The sequence below is a fragment of the Lissotriton vulgaris genome, chromosome 10, assembly GCF_964263255.1.
Source record: "Lissotriton vulgaris chromosome 10, aLisVul1.2, whole genome shotgun sequence".
Lineage (NCBI taxonomy): Eukaryota > Metazoa > Chordata > Amphibia > Caudata > Salamandridae > Lissotriton > Lissotriton vulgaris.
Window position 1 is genome coordinate 133,366,836 of NC_141698.1, and position 23,796 is coordinate 133,390,631.

General features: G+C 46.3%; 1 protein-coding gene across 1 annotated transcript in view; it reads right to left on the bottom strand.

Annotated features, from left to right (window-relative positions):
• Nucleotides 1-23,796, bottom strand: part of TOP3A (DNA topoisomerase III alpha) — a 200,142-nt gene that overhangs the window by 46,159 nt on the left and 130,187 nt on the right. Inside the window, exons 14-17 of the mRNA XM_086940709.1 lie at nucleotides 22,647-22,760; nucleotides 20,274-20,439; nucleotides 12,873-13,016; nucleotides 10,145-10,267 (exon numbers count right to left, since the gene is read on the bottom strand). Of these exons, the coding sequence (XP_086796835.1) occupies nucleotides 10,145-10,267; nucleotides 12,873-13,016; nucleotides 20,274-20,439; nucleotides 22,647-22,760 (547 nt within the window). The remainder of the gene's footprint in view (nucleotides 1-10,144; nucleotides 10,268-12,872; nucleotides 13,017-20,273; nucleotides 20,440-22,646; nucleotides 22,761-23,796) is intronic.

Consider the following 23,796-nt stretch of genomic DNA (forward strand, 5'->3'; position numbering starts at 1 on the left):
TGGAGAAGACACCCCGGGCCATGGCCCTGGGGGCCCCCGAACTGGTGCCCCCACCCCGATTCCAGTCTGATGTGGACCTTGTGACCTGTGGCACATTGGAACTGCTGAGTGCTTGGTTCAGGTTACGGGCCTTGTGCTCTGTTTTCTTGTTTCTTGGTTTGTTGGAGGGGGGTGGGACTGAGGGTGCTTTGGACGTTGGTACTGTAGTAGGGTCGTTGGGGTTGGGGTTGGTGGGGAGGGGTGGTGTGGTGGCGATCGTGAATGGTGTCTGTATGCTGTTGTTGACCCTGATGCTGTTCTTTTCTGCACTTTTTCTTTTGCACTACGATGGTACTTCTCCATTTCTGGTGCTTCACGGAGGGGAGGCCTTTCTGGGGTGCTGGGGAGGGGTAGGTGTGGTCCTCATGCCCGGAAGTTGTTTGGGACTTTTCCTTGGCTATCTATGAGTGGTTGCCCTCGGTGTGAGTGGGGTTTGGTAAGCAACGGGGCTCCGGGGTTGGAATATGGATGTCTTAGCACACACATGGCGTGGAGTCTTAAGTCCCCATTATGCCTGTTAGTATAGGCACCTGGAACGTGAAGGGCCTCAATTCCCAGCAGAAGCGGCAGAAACTCTGGAAGTATCTTTCAGACCACCACCTGGATGTGGTTGCCCTTCAGGAAACCCACCTAGCCAGGAGGGACGAACTGAGACTTCGCCATAGACACTTCCCCCTTATTTACAGGGCGTCCGCGCCTACGAAGCATAGAGGGGTGGCCCTCCACTTTCGGGCCTACCTCCACTTTCAACCCTTGGGGGTGAGCGGTGATAAGGAGGGTCGTTGGCTAATGGTGAAGGGGACGCTGTATGGCCGTTTGTGTACCTTTGTTGTGGTGTATGCTCCGAATGCGGGTCAAAATGGCTTTTTGCAGTGTTTGATGGATAAGATGGGGGACTTTGTGGATGAGCACTTGATACTGTTGGGGGATTTCAACATGGTATGGGACAGGGACTTGGATAGTTCAGGGGCGCGCAGGGCGGATACTGGTGTCTTCTCGGAGGAAACACAACGTCAAGTGGGTGAACTGGGGCTGGTAGATAGCTGGCGCTTTGTCCACGCTCAGGCCAAGGACTATACTTTCTTCTCTCACGCCCATCGCTCGTACTCCCGCATAGACTACATTTTGGTTAGCCAAGCTCTCAGGGGGGATATTCGAATGGCTGATATCTTCCCGCTCTCGCTGTCGGACCATAGCTTGGTGGTACTGGGGTTGCATTGGGCCGCGAGGGGGGTGGGGGGGGGGGGGGGGGGGGCGGCTGGTGGGAGTGGTACTTCCCGGCTGCACTGGTGAGGGATGAGGTGTCCTGTAAGGCACTGCGGAAGGCTATTGGAGACTTTTTTGTCCTCAACCCGCCTTCTGACACGTCGGTGTATAACACGTGGGATGCATGTAAGGCCTCCCTGCGGGGTACGTGCCTCGCCCTTAACGCGAGCCTTAATAAACTTCGGCGGGAGGAGAGGGAAGCTCTGGAATCGGAGCTTGCCACCTTGGAGCAGGCGCACAAGGCGAACCCCTCCAGGGTGACCCTTCGCCCCCTAACGGCGGTGCAAGGGAAGCTAATGGCCCATTATAACAACAGGGCGGAATTCACCCTTCTACGCCTTCGACGTGTCTCCTATTCCCAGGGCAATAAGGTTGGGCACCACCTTGCTCGGCAACTTCGCGACAAGCGCGAGAGGGATTACATCGGGGGTATACGAGACCATATGGGCTCTATTCAACATAAGGACGTAGATAAGGCGGCCATATTTGGTCGCTTCTACAAAGATCTCTATTCGGGCGAAGCTCTCAATCCAGAAGCTCAATCTGAGTTTTTGGGTGGTCTGCCTTTACAGAGAGTTTCCAGAGAATGGAATGATTTGTTGTCTTCCCCCATCTCTAGGGAGGAGGTGTTAGACGCCATCAAAGCCCTGAAACTGCATAAGGCCCCCGGGCCTGACGGCTATACGGCCCTGTTTTACAAGACATTTGCGTCTGACATCTGCGACTACCTAGTTTCCCTCTTCAACGCGATGGCCACTGAGGGTAGGACCTCGGACACCATGGCCGAGGCCAAGATTACTATTATCCCCAAGCCGGGAAAGGACCCTACCTACTGTGCATCTTACCGTACGATAGCGCTCCTTAATCTGGACGCTAAACTGTACTCCTCCATACTTGCGGGCAGACTGCAAGACCTGATGCCTGCTCTGATCCACCCTGATCAGTCTGGATTCATTAAAGGCAGACAAACTCATGACAATCTGCGGCGCGGCATCCATTTAATCGAAAAAGCGGAGCGGTTCCGCATACCGGCAGTGTTGGTAGGGCTTGACGCGGAAAAGGCCTTTGACCGCGTCGATTGGGGGTTCTTACACCGCACGCTGGTGGCCTTCGGCTTCTCACCCCAATTTATAAGAATGCTCGAGGCCAATTACAACAATCCCACCTCCCGGGTGTTGGTTAACGGTCACAGATCCGGGAGTTTCCATCACTCCCGAGGAACACGCCAGGGCTGTCCACTCTCGCCCCTTCTCTTTGCACTTAGCATAGAGCCATTGGCGCTGGCGATCCGGGAGAGTGAGCGGATCTTGGGTCTCCCCTTCACGGATGAGCAGCATAAGATTTCACTCTTCGCTGATGACGTATTGTTGTCCCTTCGAGACCCGGCGCTGTCGCTACCCCATGTCCATTCAGTGCTCTCCGAGTATGAAACCGTGGCGGGTTTCAAAGTTAACTTTGATAAGTCATACATCTTGAATCTGACCCTACCGCCGGGGGAGGTGCACCAGGTCCGGTTGCTTACTCCGCTCTCGTGGTCAGCTTCCTCTCTGCTTTACCTGGGCGTACGGCTGACCTCTACCATAGTGTTCCAGGCTAACTTCCCCCCGATGCTGACGTCGATTCGTACGGAACTAGAACGGTGAAAGCCCAAATTTATCTCGTGGTTGGGTAGGATTCATGCACTTAAAATGGTTCTCCTGCCTAAACTCCTGTACCTCTTCCAAGCCTTGCCTATCCCGATAGGAGTGGATTACTTCCGTCGGCTTAAGACCTTGATGCTGAAATATGTCTGGCAAGGCGGTCGGGCGCGACTTCCGTTTACGGTTCTCCGACGCCCGCGGCTGGAGGGGGGAGTGGGGTTTCCGGACATGCATTTGTATTACAAGGCTGCCCAATTGAGAGTCCTGGTGGAGTGGTCCAAACAGCTTACGGAGAAGCACTGGTTCCATATGGATCGGAGCGTTGCGGGTCGTTCCATCTGGGACCTGGCTTGGAAACCTAAGGTGGACCGGCCCAGAAACGCGTACATTAGCACTCCTACCAGCACGGTGTTAAAGGTCTGGGACACGGTCAGTGGCGATGACAGGTGGACCACATTATTATTGTTATTATTATTATTATTATTATTATGTTTCTTATATAGCGCCAGAATCGACCCCCAAAGGGGTATCTCCGCGCTTGCCTTGGGAACCCGTCCTGGCTTTTCCCTGTGAGATAGCCCCTACAGGGCATCCCCAAGGTGAAAGCCAGGCATCCCGCCGCGGGGGGCCGTTGTGGAGATTAAGCAAGCTTAATGCCCAGAGTTGCAGAGTGTGAACCCATGATCAGGTCAGGCACCGAAGCGAGAATTATCGAGTCCATGGACATTTGAGCTCAAGACCCCGCCGCGTCGGGAAGTAAACCCTGGTCCCGGGTCTGACCTCTGCTTCAGGGTCTGCCTGCTCTAACAAGTGAGCCACATTCCCGTCCCCGTTCACCCCGATCCATTTCAACCCGGCCTTCCCTCCGGCGTTGACAGAGGGTCCCTTTGGGACCTGGAGGGAGGGTGGCTGTAGGGCCCTCACTCACCTGTTCCATGGTGCCGAGCCCCTCACTTTCCATAATTGTATGAGGGATTATGGCGTTCTGCCGACAGAGCGCTTTCGACACCTTCAGCTCCTGCAATGGGCGACGTCGCCTGGAGTGGTGGATGCAGCTACCAGACCCTTGACGAAATTCGAAACTTTTATCCTTCGCACATCCACCATGAAGGGAGCGATCTCTTTTCTGTATGAGCTGCTGTTAGACACTACGATGTCCCCCCGGCCTCGGTATATGGATCACTGGGAGAATACACTGGGGAGGGACATTTCCGACAGCGAATGGAGGAGCTTGTGGCGGGATGTGACAGCACATAACCACTCTACCGACCTCAGAGAGGCCCATATGAAGCTTCTGTTCGACTGGTACTTGTATCCGTCCAAACTACACCGAATATTCCCAACTACCTCAGACAGGTGCTGGCGGGGTGCGGGATGTTGGAAGACTTCAGCCATATATGGTGGGACTGCCCCACCATCCGGCCGTTTTGGACCGAGATTCTCTCCCACATTAAAGATGTGCTGGGTTACCCTCTCCCAGACTCCATGGACTTTGTCTTGCTGGGCCTCAGAGACCCACTGCTTGAGCACCAGACTAGGGCTGATAAGTGCATTATGTGGCTATGCTTGGGGGCGGCCAAGCTGACTTTGGCAGCTGCTTGGAAAAGCCCGTCTACCCCTGCCATCTCTTTGTGGCACGCACGGCTATGGCGCCTTTTGAGTATGGAGCGGCTCTCAGATATCTTCCTGGGGAATTTTGAAAACTTCATGTTCAATTGGGGCCCCTTGGTGAGATTTTTATCCCGTGGCTTGCCTTCGGCAGTTTGACCTTCAGCACTACGGGCACTTCATCTCTTTCAAATTTGATCACCGGTGTGACTGTTGCTGGGTTGTGTGAATGCTGGTCGCCACCGCTGGGTGGGTGGTGGGGAGGGAAGGGGGAGGGAGGGTGGTAGTTGGGGGTGTTTTTCTCTTGTTGCGACTTGCTGTGCCTCCGCGAAAGGACGCTATGATTATGGCAGGGCTTGGGTTGTTCTTCTCCGGCTGGAGACATCGCACCAACGGTAGGGACTTCAAGGCACACTTCGGACACTGTGATGAGCAGGCCCATATCGTTAGCACTTCTGTTGCCTTTGCTGGTTGCCGTCCCTTTTGATGCATAATCTGGATTCCCTTTTACCCCTTTCTTTGCGATATTGTTTTTTAGCACCCCCTGTGTGGGGTTATGTGGCGGAATGTCGCCTGTTTCTTCTCTCCTTCTCCCTTTTCTTGCTCCTCTTTCACTATTCCCCCCCTTTTCTATTTTCACCTTGCAAATCATAAATAAAAATTTACAAAAAAAAAAACTAAGTGTTCTCAAACAATACAACAAAGTGAAAGATTAGCATAAAATATGTAATTTCTTAAAAGAATGAAAAAAAAAAGTGCCTTCCAGTCAACTCATTAATTTCTTTGCCAGATCACGGTGAGATTTCACTAGGGAGCATTGAGAGAAGCGCGCCGCGCGCCTTTGAATGTTTTCTTTCCTTTTTAATTAGTGACTTAAGCACCTTTCTGTCGTTTATTGCCTTCAGAAAATCAATCGACTGGTAATAAAAACTCCAACCGACGGATGGAAGTCATTTACAGAATAATTTTAAAGTATGTCACAGTCCTAACAGACTCCTGTTGTACCACAAACAATAGAAACACTGTCAGTTACTGATGTATTTTCCTGTCACTTTCTTGTAGGCTCCAACGGGCTGGTGGAGGTGTATGTGGTCTTATTCTTAAACCCGTATTTGACTAGGAAGCATTTGATAAATTGCAGAGACACTAAAGAATCTGCTTTTTGGTAAGCTTGAATATTGAAAGCTAAACAGTGAATCCATAATTCTGTTTTACAACACACACCTGACACTGCTCTTAAAATTAACCCATAGGCTGCCCATCCCCCCCTTCGGTCCTGAAGAAGACCCACCTTGATGCATTTCACTTTTGCGCAACTTACAGCGTTGAAACGTCGACGTACTGCTTATGTCTACACAACGCTCATGATCACAGTCTTATTTGTCATTGATCCTGAAGCATATGTGCTAAAATAATAAGGACATAAGATAACATCTTTCTCCCTTCCTTTTTATTGCACGCTTGTTTCTGTATATAGTGTACTGCCTTTATTACCAACCACCACATATCACTTTTTCGCCACAGTCACGTATTTCATATTGCAATTGAAATTGTAAATTGCGACAGCTATAATCATTAGATTTTTTCTGAACATATCATTGAATTCTAATTTTGGTGTGTGTTATATATTTCTTCTTCCTTTGCAAATCATTGATATGTGTTATAAGTAAGTTGTAGCTACTTGCCCTAAGCAATTCAAAAAAGCCCAGACAGGACCATTATTTACTTTAATACGTATACCCAGGTTCTGAGGGACACCGGGTTGCCCCATTAAGTTTACCACTGTTCCAGTCAACGCAGTCACATTACTGCCCTGTTCATTTGTAAGGTCAGCCTTCCCCCCTTGTATAGCAGCTCTGCTTACCTGCCCACTTTCTTTGATTAAATAATAGAAAGATCAGTTTGTCTCAAAAATATTAATATAAAGATATGATTGGCTACACACGAAAGAAAGTTTGTGAGTAGATCTAAAATAAAGAATTACATTTATCTATCTATCTCCGACTGGTGGTCGGCAGTATGTAGTTATATTTAGGACCTAGTTTTCATAGGAAAAGCATTTTTTGACTTGTCTAAAACTCTGGTGTCGTTTGACCAATCTTCATGAAATTTTCCCAAACAAGTGTCAAGGTGGGTTCTATGGTTATGGAAAATTTGGGGGGCGAGCCATGTAGTGGAGACCAAGAATTGAGCTGCAAAATAAGGTTACGTTTGTAATGTTAATTCCAATAGGAATCTCTAGCCACACCTACAGCCAGTATAGCTGAATGGACGTACACCAAATTTACCAGGGAGGTAGATGTCAGTTCAAGGAAGTTCACTTTATTTATTTGGTGTAAATCCGTTCAGTAGTAGTTGAAAAATGTAATTTTAAAATTATAGTGATATCTCTGGCTGCGGATATTTCACTGTGGTTTCGCGATGAATCGCGAATGCACGCGCCAACTGGAATGCTCTGATTGGCTGGACACAACCTGAACAGAAAGATGCAACTGCCATTTTATCTACAGGGAACGGTTCCCGGGGCTGAAAATTTCTGAAAAAGCTAACATAAGCGTTCAGAGTAGAGGTACTCTGACCCTATGTTTGAGAAATGGGGTTGTTAGTGACACAAGTTATGTGTCCAAAATAGATTTTTTTTTTTATCACGAATATTGGTGAAAATATAAAAAAAAATAGCAGTGAACCATTAATATGCATTGCTATGCAGATATTGAGATTTTGGTAAATGTGTTCATAGAATTATATATATAGTGAGTTATCTACTGTGATGGTTAGAATGAATTACATAGTTATAATTTTTTTATGTGATGGTTGCTATTAAATTCCTGCTTTTGCTTTCCTCTTTCATGACATAACTGCGGGGTTTGCAACAAGCAAAGTCTTCGCAATCTCCGTTCTCACAGCGAAAACCGAAAATAGGTTATAGAGATGGTTTTTCTAGAAATATACTAGAAAAATATGAGTGTGAAGTGTACAGTAATAAACCCCAAGCGTGTAAAATACTGTTACATGCACGCATATACGTGTTTTCGCTTTATGGAAAAGGCGCGACTGTCGAGGTTAAGGACGTCATCATGATGTACCGAATAACCACGAAAATGGAAAATAGGTCTGCAAGATGGTTTTTGAAGAAATTTTTTACAGAAATATGAGTTTAAACATGCTTTGAAAGAAGTATGTATATAGTATTAGAACATTGGACTGTTGGGAGCTCCATTGAAAACAATGGAGTGCTCTGGGCTTATAATGGCTGGTATAAGACTGGAGCTCCAACATTCCAATGTTTCTTTGTTCACAGCTCTGGCTGTGAACAAAGGCTTCAGGGAGCCTGGGGAGATTCCAATCCCCTCACGCTCCCAAAAGGCTTGGTGTTTTTTGTTAGAACATTCTGTCCTCTAGTGACAGAATGTTCTAATAGCCTTATAGCCCTTCGTAGAGGGCTATACCGCTATTAAAGTCCCTCTCCCTTGTTAAAGGCCCGAGCCGAAGGCGAGGGCCTTTAACGCTGGAGAGGGCCTTTAATAGCTGGTATAGCCCTCTACGGCGGGCTATAAGGCTATAATATATGAAGGGCAATGTTCAGAATGGATTTTTTTAAACATTTTTGAATGTGTTGGTGGTCATTGAATGTCTGCTTTTGTTTACAGTTTTCGCAACGTATCCGTGGGGGATCGTGATTACCGACGTCATTGCGGTCTCCGGAGTCACCGCAAAAAGATAAAATAGGTTTTAGGGACGGTTTTTATGGAAACTTTCTACAAAAACATGACTTTAGCAAATACTTTAAGAAACCTCTAGTGTGTAAAATACTGTAGTATGTGTAGATATATCTGTTTTACACTTTATGGAAAAAGCATGATCGTCGCGGTTAAAAAAGCCATTGCAACGTCCCAAATAACAGCAAAAATGGAAAATGGGTCTGAAAGATGGAACTTAGTACAAAAGCACGAGTTTAAACATGCTTTTAAAGAAGTATGTATATAGTAATATAAGTAGGGTAATGTTCAGAATGGATTTTATTTTACATATTATTGGATGTGTTGGTGGTCATTAAATGTCTGCTTTTGTTTTCTGTTTTCACAATGGAACTGCGGGTAACGCGACGTCGTTGCGAATGTAAAACAAGTAAAGGAAAAAAAACACCCATTAATCCACTAAAGAAAATACAAGTTTATTAATCCACTATAGAGCCATTTTAGATAGAAAATACAATTTAAAAACCTTAAAAATTCAATAAAAAAATTAATAGGTTACATGGACGTTATATTTGAGAAATAGAATTTGAAAGACCTTAAAAATTCACTGTAAAAACCAAAGGTTACAGGGACATTTGTGAAGCTTTAGCATTTTTAAAAAACTTAGAAATTCAATGAAAACAACAAGTTACAGGGATGTTATAGTCAGGAAATAGAATTAAAAAAACCTTAGAAATTCAGTGAAAAAACTAAAGGTTACAGGGACGTTATAGTTATGCTGACATTTCACTCATACAAAACCAGAGAACATCAGCAGTAGCTCTCGCCCCCGCAATGCACTGATTATGACCTCACATATTACATCACTCATGACAAGGTCAGTAACATAATAGTTTGTGTATAAATAGGAGTATGAGCAGTATTTTTGGGATTCAGAGATGCATGGGGTTGTTTTCTGCAATATAGCTGGGATAAATTGTACATTATAAAATAGGTGACACTTTGGAAATGTATTTAAGTAACTATGCAATGAAGTCCATCATATATGTTTTAACCTACATGGCTGCCCAATGAAATTCTAGCATGATAAAAGGTTGGTTTGTAATCAAGTTTGCCGACATTGATAAAGGAGGCCGAAACACGTTTGTCAGTTTCTTTCGGTTGCTAACGAAAGGACTATTGAATGCACAGCCCGTGTGTGTCTGACTTTCCTGTGTGTAAGATTGTGGTGTGTATGTGAGACCAACCTTGTGAGCCGCAGCACCCGCTACGCTAAGAGCGGCGGCTTTGGCAGAGAAAGTAAACAGATGTAATACCGCTGCCTGCTCCACCATCAAATCTCATGGGAGGGAAACAGTACTGCCCTGAAGTAGAGCGCATGATTCTCAACGGAAGGCGAGAATCATTGTGGAATTCATCGGAACATAGGCGAGATGTGGGAGACCCGACAGAGGCGACTCGAAGGACCCAAAGCAGACGAGGATAGATAGTTTGGGGACACTGAGGATAGATAGTTTGGGGAGACAGTGCATAAACAGTGATGCCACGAAACATACTTGGTAAGGAAAATTCAGGATGTCAAATGCCGGAATGGGCAATGTATTGTGCTCTCCTAGTAAAAGAATGGGACAAACCTAAATATAAGGCAAATAATAAGTTCACAAGTGGGTTCCTGCACCACCTATGCTATATCTTTGCTCATCAGAACCCTCTAAGTGGAAAATACTGCTTAGGTGGTTTTCTGTGCACAAGTCCAGAACACATTTAAAACAGTAAGAGGGGAAAATACTGTTTATGGATATTCGGAAAGGAGACCATTGAAGGCACTATGAGTTTCAATGACCATACTTTGCTTAACAGCAATATCCACGAACACAAACATTGATTTCTCACCTTTGAACAGGATGTGGCTGGCAAACAGTGCACACACTGTCATCTCGGCTCGCCTCCAAAACCGAATCAGGAAACCAGATCGCACTTTTACAGCTTGGGTAGCCAAGGCAGGATATGAAGAACCTGTGAAATACATGGAAGAACACAAGAATATCCACTTAGATTGATGGGATTTAGATCATTGGGAATGATGGTAAAGGTCTTATAGGTAATGACTAATAATACAGACAGTAGCTAGTCTCTTCTCTTCATTTCAAAAGCATAATTCAGCATCAAACAAAACGAAGAATAAAGAATAAATATTCGTTTGAAAGTAAGCTCCAGTATGATCCAATCATTTACTGTTCTTTTTGCCAATGTACTTGTTCCATAGCATTAATGTATGCCACAATCAAAGCCTTTGATCAAAATACAGAGTACTGTATTTAAATGAGAACTAAAGCTGCATTTTGACTGACTTCTAGATGTCACTGGTGAACCACTATACTAACTAGTTCTAGCCCCCAGGCTGGAGACTTCTAAAGAACACAAACCTAATCTACTGGCAGCAGAAGATTGGGAGATTAAACTAAAGTTGAAATGCCACTTTTACAAAAATACTGCACTTTAGAGTGATGCAGACGCATAAGGTGTAAGGTTTTCCCCTGTGCAAAGGGGAATTGCTGTAATCTATGGCTTGTGTTTCACTGATATTCACTCCACATATCCGAAGGATCCCCATTGTAGCTCACTACATTGAACTTACTCATGCTTTGGTGCTATTTATGCTTCATTGCTCTAACATTATGTATGTCAGAAATCCCACTGAATGATCCATGTATGGCACAGAATGTAAACTATGCAACCAAGAAAGACCTGAGCTTAAGAAAATGTGTATACATCATACTCCTCTTTTAAGTTCAGAGGCTCCCACTAGCCAAGAGAATAAAGTATTAATTACGTTGTTTACCGTTTTCAAAGGGCCAGCGCAAAAATACTAATGGGAGCCGACTCCTCATTATACAGCACTTTGAGGTTCAGGGAACCAAGTCTAATTTTACAAACTAGATTCAATCCTAAAATAAACGGAGACAGATCCAGAACTAAACCAAATCTGACAGCGTTCGAAAGAAAGATAAAGATGTTCAAAAAGTAGATCGAAACTGAAGATCGATCTACAGGCATGGATCTCCTGTTATAGGTCGGCCAGCATGTTAGGAGTGGGTTTTCAAATTGAAATGTAGTGTAGTTCCTATATTCCCAATAGGCTCAGCGCATTGGAATAATATACACTATAGATTTGACATAGGATTGAGGTCAGTATGTCTCTATCGAGTATATTAAACTGAATTGTGTGTGTGCCAGCTAACTCAGAGGTCACTAGAAACTTTCTCTAAAACAAGAAGGGATTATTTTCTGACAACCGCATAAACATGACAACTTTGTTTCCCCTAGAACCGGAACAATATCTTCAGAGTCGTGGAAACAATAGATAACTATTTCACTCAGTCAATCGTGCATGCTTCGTTTTTACAGAGTTGCATAAAAATATAGAGACGGGCGATTCAATAAAAAGGGTTTATTGAACAGTCTCATTTCTCATGCAAGAGATATGAACTGCTACAATCATTAGACAAAATGCGAAGTATAATGTGTACAGTGTAAACAGTAATATAAAATAACACTGTAATAGCATTGTCTGTTGCTATGACATATAAAAATACATACATAAATTACACAGGCTAAAATACTCAACTGGTGCTTCTAAAATACGCCTACCCCGGAGTACCTAACCTAGGTCTAGTACAAGGGAAGAAGAAGGTGCTGTTTAGCTTAAGTTTAGTTTTGCCAAGAATCTGCCAAAGGTTTCTCTAGTTTCTAATCAGCTCCATACCTTTAGAATGAGAGATGTTGGTATCTCTTTCTCAGGACTCTATTTCCCAACACCCCACAAGGGGAGTCAAACACTGGAGCTGGATTTTTCGGCAGGAGTAGGACAGCTTCTGGTCAGCTGGAGAGTTGGCTTCCTTCGGGACTTGCTGTGGCGAGCTGCGTCGTGCAAGTAGGTAGTCGAACTGCACCGAACCACACCGTGCTTTGCCATAGCAAGTGAAGGTATATTTATACCTTGAAGGTGTTTTTAAAATGCCAGCATTAACGTAAAGTCAGGCATATGAACGTCATGAATGAACCCCTAAGGAATAGATGTTCATGCATAATAAATTAGTTCTTGGAGAAATCAATATCCAAGCAAGGGGAAGTCCCTAACAGCTTAAGAGTCTGGTTTTCCAAGAAAGCGTTGTGATGTAGATGAACGAATGGAAGTAGCCATGCCTGTATTTGGGTAACATGGACAATGCCTAAATAAGGACTGGATAGCTATGCCTATATAAGGGCAATGTGAAATGTACCTATATAAGGGCATGAATCAGGAAATGCATACGGAATCTAAATCGACATACAACAGAAATAGTATACAATATACTCACCAGTGCATGTGATTGGCTCCTTGTCACAAGCTAGGGCAATACAAATAAATACATATTTCCACTGTGCTGTGAAATACTGCATATTCAAAGAGGACAACAAACCAGTATATGGCACCATAGACCTTGCTAATTTTCCTGCTTCAACACTTTACAATGATCAAGTCAGTGGCTTCACTTTTGCTAGAGAGAAAGATGTAGCACAACAGTGCTTGTAAAAATGCGGACACCTAAAAGATGGAGAAACAGGAACATACACTCACCCACCGTCCTTCTTGGTTTTCAGGACCATGTCCTTGCCACAATGCGGACACTTTCGGATAGGACGTGGAGTCTCAGGGAACAGATCCTCTTGAGGCGCAGTCTGGACAGCTTCCCCAAAGTACTGTGATAGCGCATCATCTAATCTGCAAAGGAAATGCTAACATCATTATTTGAGCCTGTGCTGCAGCTCTTAAGTCCTGGGACAGAGAAGATACACTCAGATGCAGCTGCGCATATGCTGGAGATAATGTTTTAGCTGCAAAGTCATTCTGCCAGTCGGTGTTCACTGGACAAAAGGCAAAATGATTTTGAGAGATGTAAGGAATGTAAGGCCAAACTAGGAGCCCAATGCAGACGCAAGTTGACAATTCTAATTGTTAAGGTGCCTAGGTGTCAGAAGCAACCTCTGGGAGACCTGGGACTAGTACAGCAGATGAAGTCAATATTTCCAGCTTAGGCAGTTTGAGACAAATATAATAAGGAGGAAAGGAGCTAATAATACTGTAGCACAACATAGCCGATTATTGGGGCTGCCTAAAATTGTAAGACCATTTCTTGATGATGAGTGGAGTTCTTGATGTGTAATTAGAACAGGTAGCACCTTGCTTACTTACAAGGATATATTAACTCTTCGTTTTTACAACGAAATCAAGCCACACCAGTGAAATTTAGATGATAGTAAAAACAATTTATGGATGATAAGGAGTAGTTTCTGTCCTGTAACTCCAGTTCTGTAGTAGGGGTATCTCTGTTATAGTCATAATCTAGTAAATAGTCCCGCCCATGTGCGTGGACCCCGGAGCAATAAAAAATAATCTCTTAAGGTGTCGAAAAATGCAGAACTGCACAGACACTTAAGAGAGAATTAAAGACAGATAATGCAGCCTATATAAACAGGCTACACTGTCCAGTACTTCAACTAGAAATTCCACCAAAAATCCACAAACAGCAAAATCTGTCCAGATTTCCCTTGCTTCAGCAGCAAAAACCCTCTGGAATGATAGAGAGGAAGACATGGACAGACAAGCCCCATAGGCTGCCATTATGTGGCTCAAAACAGGATACTGTGCCTTTAAGAGAACTTTCCAGAACTTCACAGTATCCCAGAATGCACTGCAGGTCCCTTTTACTTTCAGTTCTTTTTGAAGGCGTAACACGCCAGACCTGTAGCATTCCTTACATGAATATCTCTCTCCACCGGGGAGGCGGGCGGGCGCTTATGACTATAACAGAGGTACCCCTACTACAGAACTGGAGTTACAGGACAGAAACTGCTCCTTCTGTAGTAGGGGAATCTCTGTGAATAGTCATAATCTAGTGAATAGAATGGCAAGCCCATCCCCACACCAAAGCGGCGGTGGAGAAACGAGAAATAACACCACTATTGTGCGAACAGATTTCACAGCGAAGCCTGCCCAACCTGAGCGTCTGCCCTGGCATCAGTGTCCAGGCAGTAATGCTTAGCAAAGGTATGGACCGACTTCCAAGTGGCGGCCTTGCAGATTTCTGAAATTGGAACATTACGGAGCAAAGCCCCTGGTGGACTGAGCCTTAGGTTTACCCACTAAGGTCTTATTTGCCTTTTGGTAACACAGTTTTATGCAGGACACAATCCACCTAGAGATGGACTGCTTAGAGGTAGCAAGACCCGTCCTGACTGATCCATAATTGATGAACAAATGGTCTGACCTACGAATATCTTTGGTCTTATCCAGATAAAATTTCAACACCCTCCTAACATCCAGGGAATGTAAAGACTTTCCGCTGGAGATGAAGGATTCTGAAAAAACGTAGGCAAAGTTATATTCTGGTTGACATGAAAATCAGAAATAACCTCGGGAAGAAATTTAGGGCGAGTACGCATAACAACCTTAGCAGCACGAAAAACAGTATAAGGTTCTTGGCAACACAACGCCTGAATTTCACTCACCCTGCGGGCCGATGTAATGGCCACGAGGAACACCGCCTTCCAGGACAGGTGCTGCAACGAAGCCTTATGAATAGGTTCAAAAGGGTCCTTCATCAATCTGGACAGCACCACATTTAATTCCCATGAGGGCGAAGGAAGCCGGAAAGGAGGGAACACTTTCTTCAAGCCTTCCAAAAAATCCTTGATCACAGGGATCTGGAAGAAGGAAGTCTGTGACGGGCATTTCCTGTAGGCAGTCAGCCCAGCAAGATGAACCTTAATGGAATGGACATTAAGGTCAGATCGCGCCAGATGCAGAAGATACGGAAGGATGACATCTTCCTTGCACGTCGTTGGGTCATAATTCTTGGACTTGCACCAGATGCAAAACCTCTTCCACTTGTAAGCAAAGGAAGTCCGAGTGGAAAGTCGCTTAGCCTCATTCAGTATGTCCATGTATGTCCATGCAATCTTCAGGTATATTCAAATGGCCATATTGCACTCTCTCAGGAGCCATGCCACCAAACTCAAAGACGAGAGGTTGGGGTGCAACATCTGCCCCCCGAACTTTGTGAGAAGGTCCGGCCTGCACGGCAGCCGAATGTGAGGAAGGAGAGACCGGTGAATCAGGTCCGTGAACCACCACTGCCTGGGCCATTCCGGGGCAATCAGAATCATCCGCGCCCTGGACAGCTCGATGAGCACCGCCGGAATCAGGGGAATGGGTGGAAAAGCATACAGAAAGCTGTTCGACCAGTTGATCCATAGCGCATTCCCCAGCGTCCCCTGCTGGTAGTACCTGGAGGCGAAGTCTCAGCATTTGCTGTTTTCGGCAGTGGCGAACAGATCTATGTCTGGAGTCCCCCACCTTGCGAAGGCTTCTCCTAGTACTTCGTCGTTTATGACCCATTCGTGGTTTTCCTGAATCAATCTGCTCAGTGCGTCCGCCTGAACATTCTGCACACCTGGCAGATGGGTAGCCGTTATCGTCAGTCCTCTGGCCAGAAGCCAGTGCTAGATCGCCTGCCCCTCCTGCGACAGAGTGCGTGATCTCGAGCCCCCCTGCTTGTTGAGGTAATACATCGTGGTCGTATTGTCAGTCTGTACAAGCAGAGAGTTGGTCTGAAAAGACGGATGAAAGGCCTTCAGTGCCAAGTGAACAGCTCTGAGTTCCAGGAAATTGATGTGGTACGTGGACTCCGACGGAGACCACGTCCCTTGAATCTGTAAGTGTCCGGAGTGCGCTCCCCATCCGTGGAGAGACGCATCCGTCACGATCGTCTGCGTGGGAATGTCCTTGTGGAAGGGAACCCCTCTGACGAGATTCTTCGCTGAACACCACCACTTCAGAGACTGAAGAGCATGCAGAGACAGTCGTATCTTGTCGTCCCAAGACCCTTTCCTCTGATCCCACTGATCCTCCAAGCACTCCTGCAACGGTCTCATGTGCAGACGTGCGTGCGTTAGGAGGATGCAAGAGGCCATCGATCCCAGTAATGTAATGTAATGTAAAATTTTATTTATATCGCGCAGCAATCGCTCCAATGGAGCATCTAGGCGCTACCTCCGGTAAATTACCAGATGACAAAGTGACTCAGAGTTGGACCAGAGTAGAGAAGACACCGTCCTCACTGTTGTAGATGGAGTGGTCATAAGAGCCTGAGCCTTCCGAAGGAGTGATAATTGCCGCTCCTCCGAAGGAGACACGCTTGCTGACAGCGTATTGATGGTGGCTCCCAAGTACTGAATGCACTGCACCGGAGCCAGGACAGACTATGACATTTTGATGTGCAACCCCAGCTTGTTCAAGAGAACGCACGTCTTCTGGAAGTGTGCTTGAGCTTCCGAGAAGGAGGAGGCCTTGATCAACCAATTGTCCAGGTACGGGTAGACAAACACCTTGTTCTTCCTTAGGTGTGCTACTACCACTGCCATGCACGTCTAGAATGTTCTGGGAGCGGACTTCAGTCCGAATGGCAGTACTGTGTACTGATAATGATTGGCGCCGACTTGGAATCGCAGGAACTTCCTGTGTTTGTGTGCTATGGGCACATGGAAGTAGCAATCTTGTAGGTCTATAGCACAAAGCCAGTCTCCCTTTTGCAACTGAGAATAAATCTGATGCAACGACAGCATGCAAAACTTCTCTCTGCGAATCCACTTGTTTGCCTGCCGCAAATCCAGAATGGGCCTGAACTCGTTCTTGTCCTTCTTGCGAACCAGGAAGAACCGGGAGTACAGACCTCTTCCTCTTTGGGACAGAGGTACGTCTTCTATCGCCCTTTTCTTTAACAGGATATCGGCCTCCGCCTGGAGCTCGCGCAGTTGAAACCGCGAGCTGACAGGAGGAATTGATGGAGGCGGGCTGGTGAACCGAAGACTGTATCCATTGCAAACAATATTCAGCACCCACTTGTCCTGAGTACTTTTTCTCCACTCTGCCAGAAAAAATTGAACGCTTCCCCCCACCGGAGCGGGTAACGGATGTAGGGGAAGTAACCGCTCAGGGTCGAGACCCCACCGGGCCCTTGTTCGCTGTGGAGGACTGCTGGGCCCCTCTACCCTTCTGTCGCTTTTGGAAGGGTTCCGGAACTGCTGCTGTTGTTGCTGCTGCTGCTGTCCCGAAGTCTGTCCTCTCCCTCTGCCCTGTGCACCGAACCGTCTCTGGAACGGTCGGTAGGCCTTCTTTTTTTTATTTGGGCTTCTCCAAGCCCACAGCAGTCAGGGTCTCTGCCTCCGTCTTCATGCGGGCCATCTCATCGTCGGCATGCTTTCCGAATAATGTTTCCCCTGAGAAGGGCAGATTGGCCACCCGCTGCTGGGCCTCCGGCTTGAGTGATGTGAGCCTGAGCCAAGCATGGCGTCGCTGGTTGATCCCATGACAGTACCCATGGGCAGCCAAAAGAGAGACATCCGCAGCCGCGCTGATGACCTGGTTCGAAACCAGCATCCCCTCCCTGAGGATCTCCTGGAAGCACTCCCTCTTATCTCTTGGCAGGAGTTCAGTGAACTGTTGAAGGGATTCCCATAGAGCACGGTCATACCGCCCTAGCAAAGCCGCATCGCTGGAGGCCTTCATGGCCGTGGATGCCGTCCCACAAGCCTTCCTGCCAGCTGAGTCGATCCATCGGCTTTCCTTGTCAGGTGGTACGGTTAAAGACGGGGAGGTAGAATGTAGCTTCCTGGCCGCTGTCACTTTAACAGAGTCCGGAACCGGGTCCATTCGTAGAAAAGCCGGGTCCGAATCCGGGGCCCTGTACTTCTTCAGAAGTCGGGAGGGAGCGGCTTTCGCGTGAGGAACAGCTCCTCCGCGGGCTCTAACAACCCAGGCACCAGTGGTAGCAAAGGGCGAGACAAATGCTTCTTGTGAAGCGTCTCAAAGATCACTGACGTTGTGGGTGTTGGAGCTGTCACCGTGATTCACAATTTCGCTGCCCCCTCAGGAGAACATCCTGGAACGTGCGGATGTCGTCCACCGGAGACACCCTTGTCCCCGGGGATTCTGACAAGGTCGGTGAATAGGTCCTGGTCCTGGACCTTGAGGAGTCCGTGCGGGACCGCGATCCGCGCCTCCTATGGCGCCGTCTTGACCTGCTGGAGGATCTATGCCGCTTCCTCGATCTCCCCCTCCGTCCGGAGCGGGATCATGACCTCCTTGGCTTCGGCTGATCCGCCGGTTCCACCGGGGCGGGCGACTTTGGTTTGGCCGGGGTCTTCGGCTGAGGGGTCCCCTTGGGAGGAGTCGGAAATATGGGCAGTGAGACCGACCTCGGAGGGACCGGAGGCGGCTTGTCTGCTGGCGGTTGAGGTAGAGATTGAGGAAGTGGTGGTAGCGGCGGAGGAGTAGGGGCCCGCGGAGGGAGCCCCCTCGGCAATGGAGGCGGGGGTGTAACCGGCTTCTGTGTCGGGGTATACAACATGGGGTAGACCGAACCCGGTGATCCGCCTTCCTTTCCAGCCTGGGATGTTGGCGAACCTCCCATGGCACTGGACCTCCTTCCACGTCTCTTCGGCGTCGAAGAACGGCAACCGGACGGCGAGCATCGGCCCCTCGACGACGAGCGTCTTTTCCTCAACTTCGACTGTCTCTCCCTCAACGGCGAATGCCTCCGCCTCGACGGCGACCTCCTTCGCCTCAACGGCGATCTCCTTCGCCTCGACGGCGACCTCCTTCGCCTTCAACGGCGATCTGCGCATCGTCGGCGATCTTCTCTTCGACAACGAGGATCCCCTCAACAACGACCTCCTTTTTGCCGACGGCAAATGGCGGTGTCGCCTCGACGGAGAGCGCCGACGCCGGGCCTTTCTACGTCGATCACTCAACGACGACTCCGACGAAATCGTCACAGGAGACTTCGACGGCGGTCTTTACAGTTCCTTCGACGTCGACGTCGCCTCGACCCAGAGCCCTGGGGAGGCGGGGAACATACTGTAGTCATCCCTCTCGACGCCGTAGTTGGTGCAATCGACCCAGACGGAGAATGGGGATGCTTACTAGTCTTCCTGCCCCTGGGGAGCCCCCCCAGATGCCTCAGCACGGGCAAAGGAAGCCCCTCCAGACCCACCTTGCGACTTCAGCCTTCTTTCCTCAAGGCCCTGAAGCCTGATCTTCTTTCTATCCTTCAGGGTCCTGCCAGAGAAGCCTTGACAAATGACACACTCCTCTGGGACATGGGAAGAGGGAAGGCAGAGGATACACACCTCATGAGGATCCGATTTGGCCTTCTTCCTGGAGCACTCTGGACATTTGTCAAATAATGCAGGCATATTGACAATAAAAGAGTGCACCAAAGGATTAACCAGAAGAAAGGCACAAAAGTACTTTAGGAAAGCACTCAAAACTTGAACAAAAGTGAAAAATCACCAATAAACCCTTGAAAAGGGAGAGCTCAATGCTCCAGGGTCCTGCTTGCAGGAGTCGGAAAAAAGAACTGGAAGTAAAAGGGACCTGCAGTGCATTCTGGGATACTGTGAAGTTCAGAAAGTTCTCTTAAAGGCACAGTATCCTGTTTTGAGCCACATAATGGCAGCCTATGGGGCTTGTCTGTCCATGTCTTCCTCTCTATCATTCCAGAGGGTTTTTGCTGCTGAAGCAAGGAAAATCTGGACAGACTTTGCTGTTTGTGGATTTTTGGTGGAATTTCAAGTTGAAGTACTGGACAGTGTAGCCCGTTTATATAGGCTGCATTATCTGTCTTTAATTCTCTCTTAAGTGTCTGAACAGTTCTGCATTTTTCGACACCTTAAGAGATTATTTTTGATTGCTCCGGGGTCCACGCACATGGGCGGGACTATTCACTAGATTATGACTATAACAGAGATCCCCTACTACAGAAATTTGCTCCTTTAAAAACATTCACAGAAAGCAAAATACGGTAGCAACTATGAAGTCGGGCAAGGTAGTTCTAAAATTTTTCACATATGACAGGGTGAAGCACGATGAGCTCTAATGAATTTTTATAGCTCTGCAAACGATAGTAATCACACTTACTTGTTGGCTTTAGCTACTGCCTCAACAAAGACCTGCTTGTACTTTTGAATCTGCTGTCTCAGGACAACAAACTTATCTTTTTTCCCTTCGCTAATAAGCTTCAAGTCGGCTTCCAGTTCAGCCCTCAAATCAGGCTTGGACATCTCATAGCCCATGGAGTCATAACCTGGGAAAGACATGGAAACACTAACATGAAGGATGATAAGTCTCAAGGTAATATATCTAGGCTGGCTAACAAACTTGCATTTCATTGATCTGCCAAATTGTTGCCAATTTCGGACAATTTTCCAACACTTAACAGATATAGGGAAAAAACACTTTAATCAGTTCAAGTGAGATTTCAAAATATCTCTCAAAAGAAAATTAGCAGATGAAAGGCACAAAACTACTGACTAGCGACTGCCACAGACAAAGACTGAGAAATTGCACTGGAGATGCATTATGTCCCATTGGGAATAGGACTTTAAGATCTAAATGTGCTGCTGTCAAATAATTTTTACCCATCACACAATAAACTAGAACAAAGTATCTAGTGTTTAGAGACCACAATGCAGTATTCTAGTGCCTCTGAGAAATCCATTACATTTCTCCTCATAAATGCACAGGGGCCACATTAAATGTACATGTTTCAAAAGACTGGAAACAGCCATCCCTAACACCAACTCTGCCCTCTTACACAATTCTCTACTCCCAAATTCCCCAGTATCTTAAACCATGAGACTGAACAAAGAGTGGTAGCAGGGCCGGCCTTAGGCATGTGCAAGCTGTGCACCTGCACAGGGCCACCAAACCCCAGGGACCACCACTCCAATATATATCCTTAATATAATAATCCTCTGAGGATGGATACATATTTGCGTGGCAGCCCCTGGCAGGGATTTGGCGGCCTCCAGCTCTGTTCCACTTCCAAACACCCTCACCCCCCTCTTCACTGGCTTCCAAGCTCCACCCCGCCCGGACCCCCTCTTCCGGGGCCCCCTACCTACGCTCCCTGCCCAGGGCCTCCTTGAGCCTAGAGCCGCCCCTGGTGGTAGTACAGAGCAAACACATACTGCGTCACCTAAAGACATTCAAGTTTGTCTGGAACTAAGAGACGTATACCTAATTACAGTCATAACACTCAAAGTCCACTGATCTAGAAACGGAATACTTAGCAGAGGTTCAATAATGTTACTGCGAGAAAGAGAGACACATTTTGGAAATAAAGGTGAAGAACTGTGTGCCATTATTCTATAGTGGATTTCCCTAGAAAATTATATAAGAATGTATTCAACTTTTAAAACAGCATCAATACTAACTTTGGATGCAAAAAGGGTTTTTAGTCCCAGAAAATTAATAAATTTACAGGTGACTAGCATTGTCCCTTCTCTCTCAGGTTATTTTTATGCTCTCTTATTGTGATACTACGATAACTGCTTCCTTTCAAAGAGGATAGTGGTCAATTTAAAGCCTACAATAACCGACAGCCTGGAGAAGAAACATGATAAGATGAAGTTAAATTGAAGAACCAGGGTAAACCTGGCACTTAGACCACCACCAGCAACAATTAATGGGGAGGGGGAGGGGCAGACTGTGTCTAAACACACACAACCACATAACTGTGGCGTAAAATGGCCCGTTATGGTTGCCAGAGGAGACATTGTTCGGTTGTGAGGTACCATAGAGATCCAAGAATGGAACAGTAGTTTGTAAACTTGAACTGGGGTATGTTGGAAACGAAGTCAGTAAAGAGACCAGCGTATGCCCTAGGAAATTTGATGAAGTGTGACGACCAAGGAGGGATTTTCGAAAATAGGGGCTGAACCTGCTACTGGTGCAGGCAGTGCAGACGTGGGTGTTCAATTGGCAAAAATGCTTCCGTTGTTTGCTCTACAATGGGAATAAGGCGAGGAACAAATACTGTGCATATAGAATTCTGCTCGCTATGGATAGTCTCATGTAACAGTTTAATTTTCCTGATGAGGAGTATTGTGTATGTGGAACATGTTGGTTTAATTATCTTTGCATGTAGTAGTTGTCATGGTTTGAAATATTGATGACAATTCAATCAAAAGAGTTATTGAAAAAGTTACAAAAAAGGTGCCTGCAAAAAAAAAACATCTGCCTATTCACTTAACAAAAATCTTGCCTCTGACAATGCAAGTGCTGTGAGCCTCAGCTAAGCAATGTTGCTGAAATACTAAAAATCTTATTGCATTACACCAATGTCTCCACAGTGCCTCATTCTTTTTCGGATTTTTCAGAATCTAAGCTTAGTTTTACTTTAGAATTAAGCCACATATCAATTCTAAAAGATTCACATAGCAATGCAAGAGAAGAACAGCTGTCTTCAAATTGCAGTTTAATAATCTTTCAATTTCATTCTGTACACACCTTCCACTAGGCCCATGCCTAGCTCCCCTGGAAGAAATCTCTGCTCAGGAGTGAGTCCTACATACATTCGGGATTTGATGGTCTCAATGTGCTCGGCGTGAGTGGCATCGGTCCCTAAAAAATCAATTTTAAAGTCAGATTTTTTATCTCAGCACTGCCTCTCAAAGAGGAGATTTTTAGAAAAGCAAATGTTTACAGAAAAGGTAACAAAGCTAGAATAAGAGAACACGTGTAGAACCCTAGTGAAAATTAAACACTAACACTTTACAACTTCATGCATAAAGAGGCAATTGGGTTACCCAAGTACAGTTTACCAAATAAATAATAAAAACATCCTACGATCACTGGCTAGAAGAGAACCTACCCTCCAGGTTTATCAGGTTTCATGTTTTAAAGCTGCTCACCCCCTCGAGTAAAACAGAGGATTTTGTTAGCATTCCCCATACATTATCTTATGGATATGCATGCACATACCCAAATATAGGTCATGTTGTTACATTGTAAATGATTCATTATAAAGTCTGATTCAACCACAGATTCAATAAACATGAGTTGACACTGGGATGAACCAAGAATTTTAAATGCTTAGTATGAAAATTTACTGAATATATATAACCAGCGTTCTCCAGTGTTGCTACATTTCATAGCATCAGAAGCTTGAATATTCCCATCAGGCAGAGAAACCTCGAGTCACAAACACCATAGCATTTTAAAAGAATGGACCAGTTGTCCACCCCATCATTTAATTCTTCTTCAGTTTTCATTAAAGACTGCTTGGGTTTAAGGTCCGCTCCCAGATATCATCTTCAAATTCTATTACGCAGAGTCCATTATATGCACGCATGTTTCACAAGGAAGGAGAATGTAGCTTATGTTAATAGATGTTATGTTACGTTATGTTGTTTATACTTATAGAGCGCACGGTTACCCTAGGGTGTCCTGGCGCTAAGTACTGGTTACCTGAGGAGCGTGATGCCTAATAGTGAGAAAAGAACCATGTCTTCAGGCCCTAACGGAAGGAAATGAGGTCTGGGGCATTTCTAAGTTGGAACGGGAGCTCATTCCATGCCTTAGAGGCACAATGAACAAAACTTCTACCTCCCCAGTTAGTTCTTTGAAAAGGGGGGGGGGGGGGGGGGGTTGCACTAGC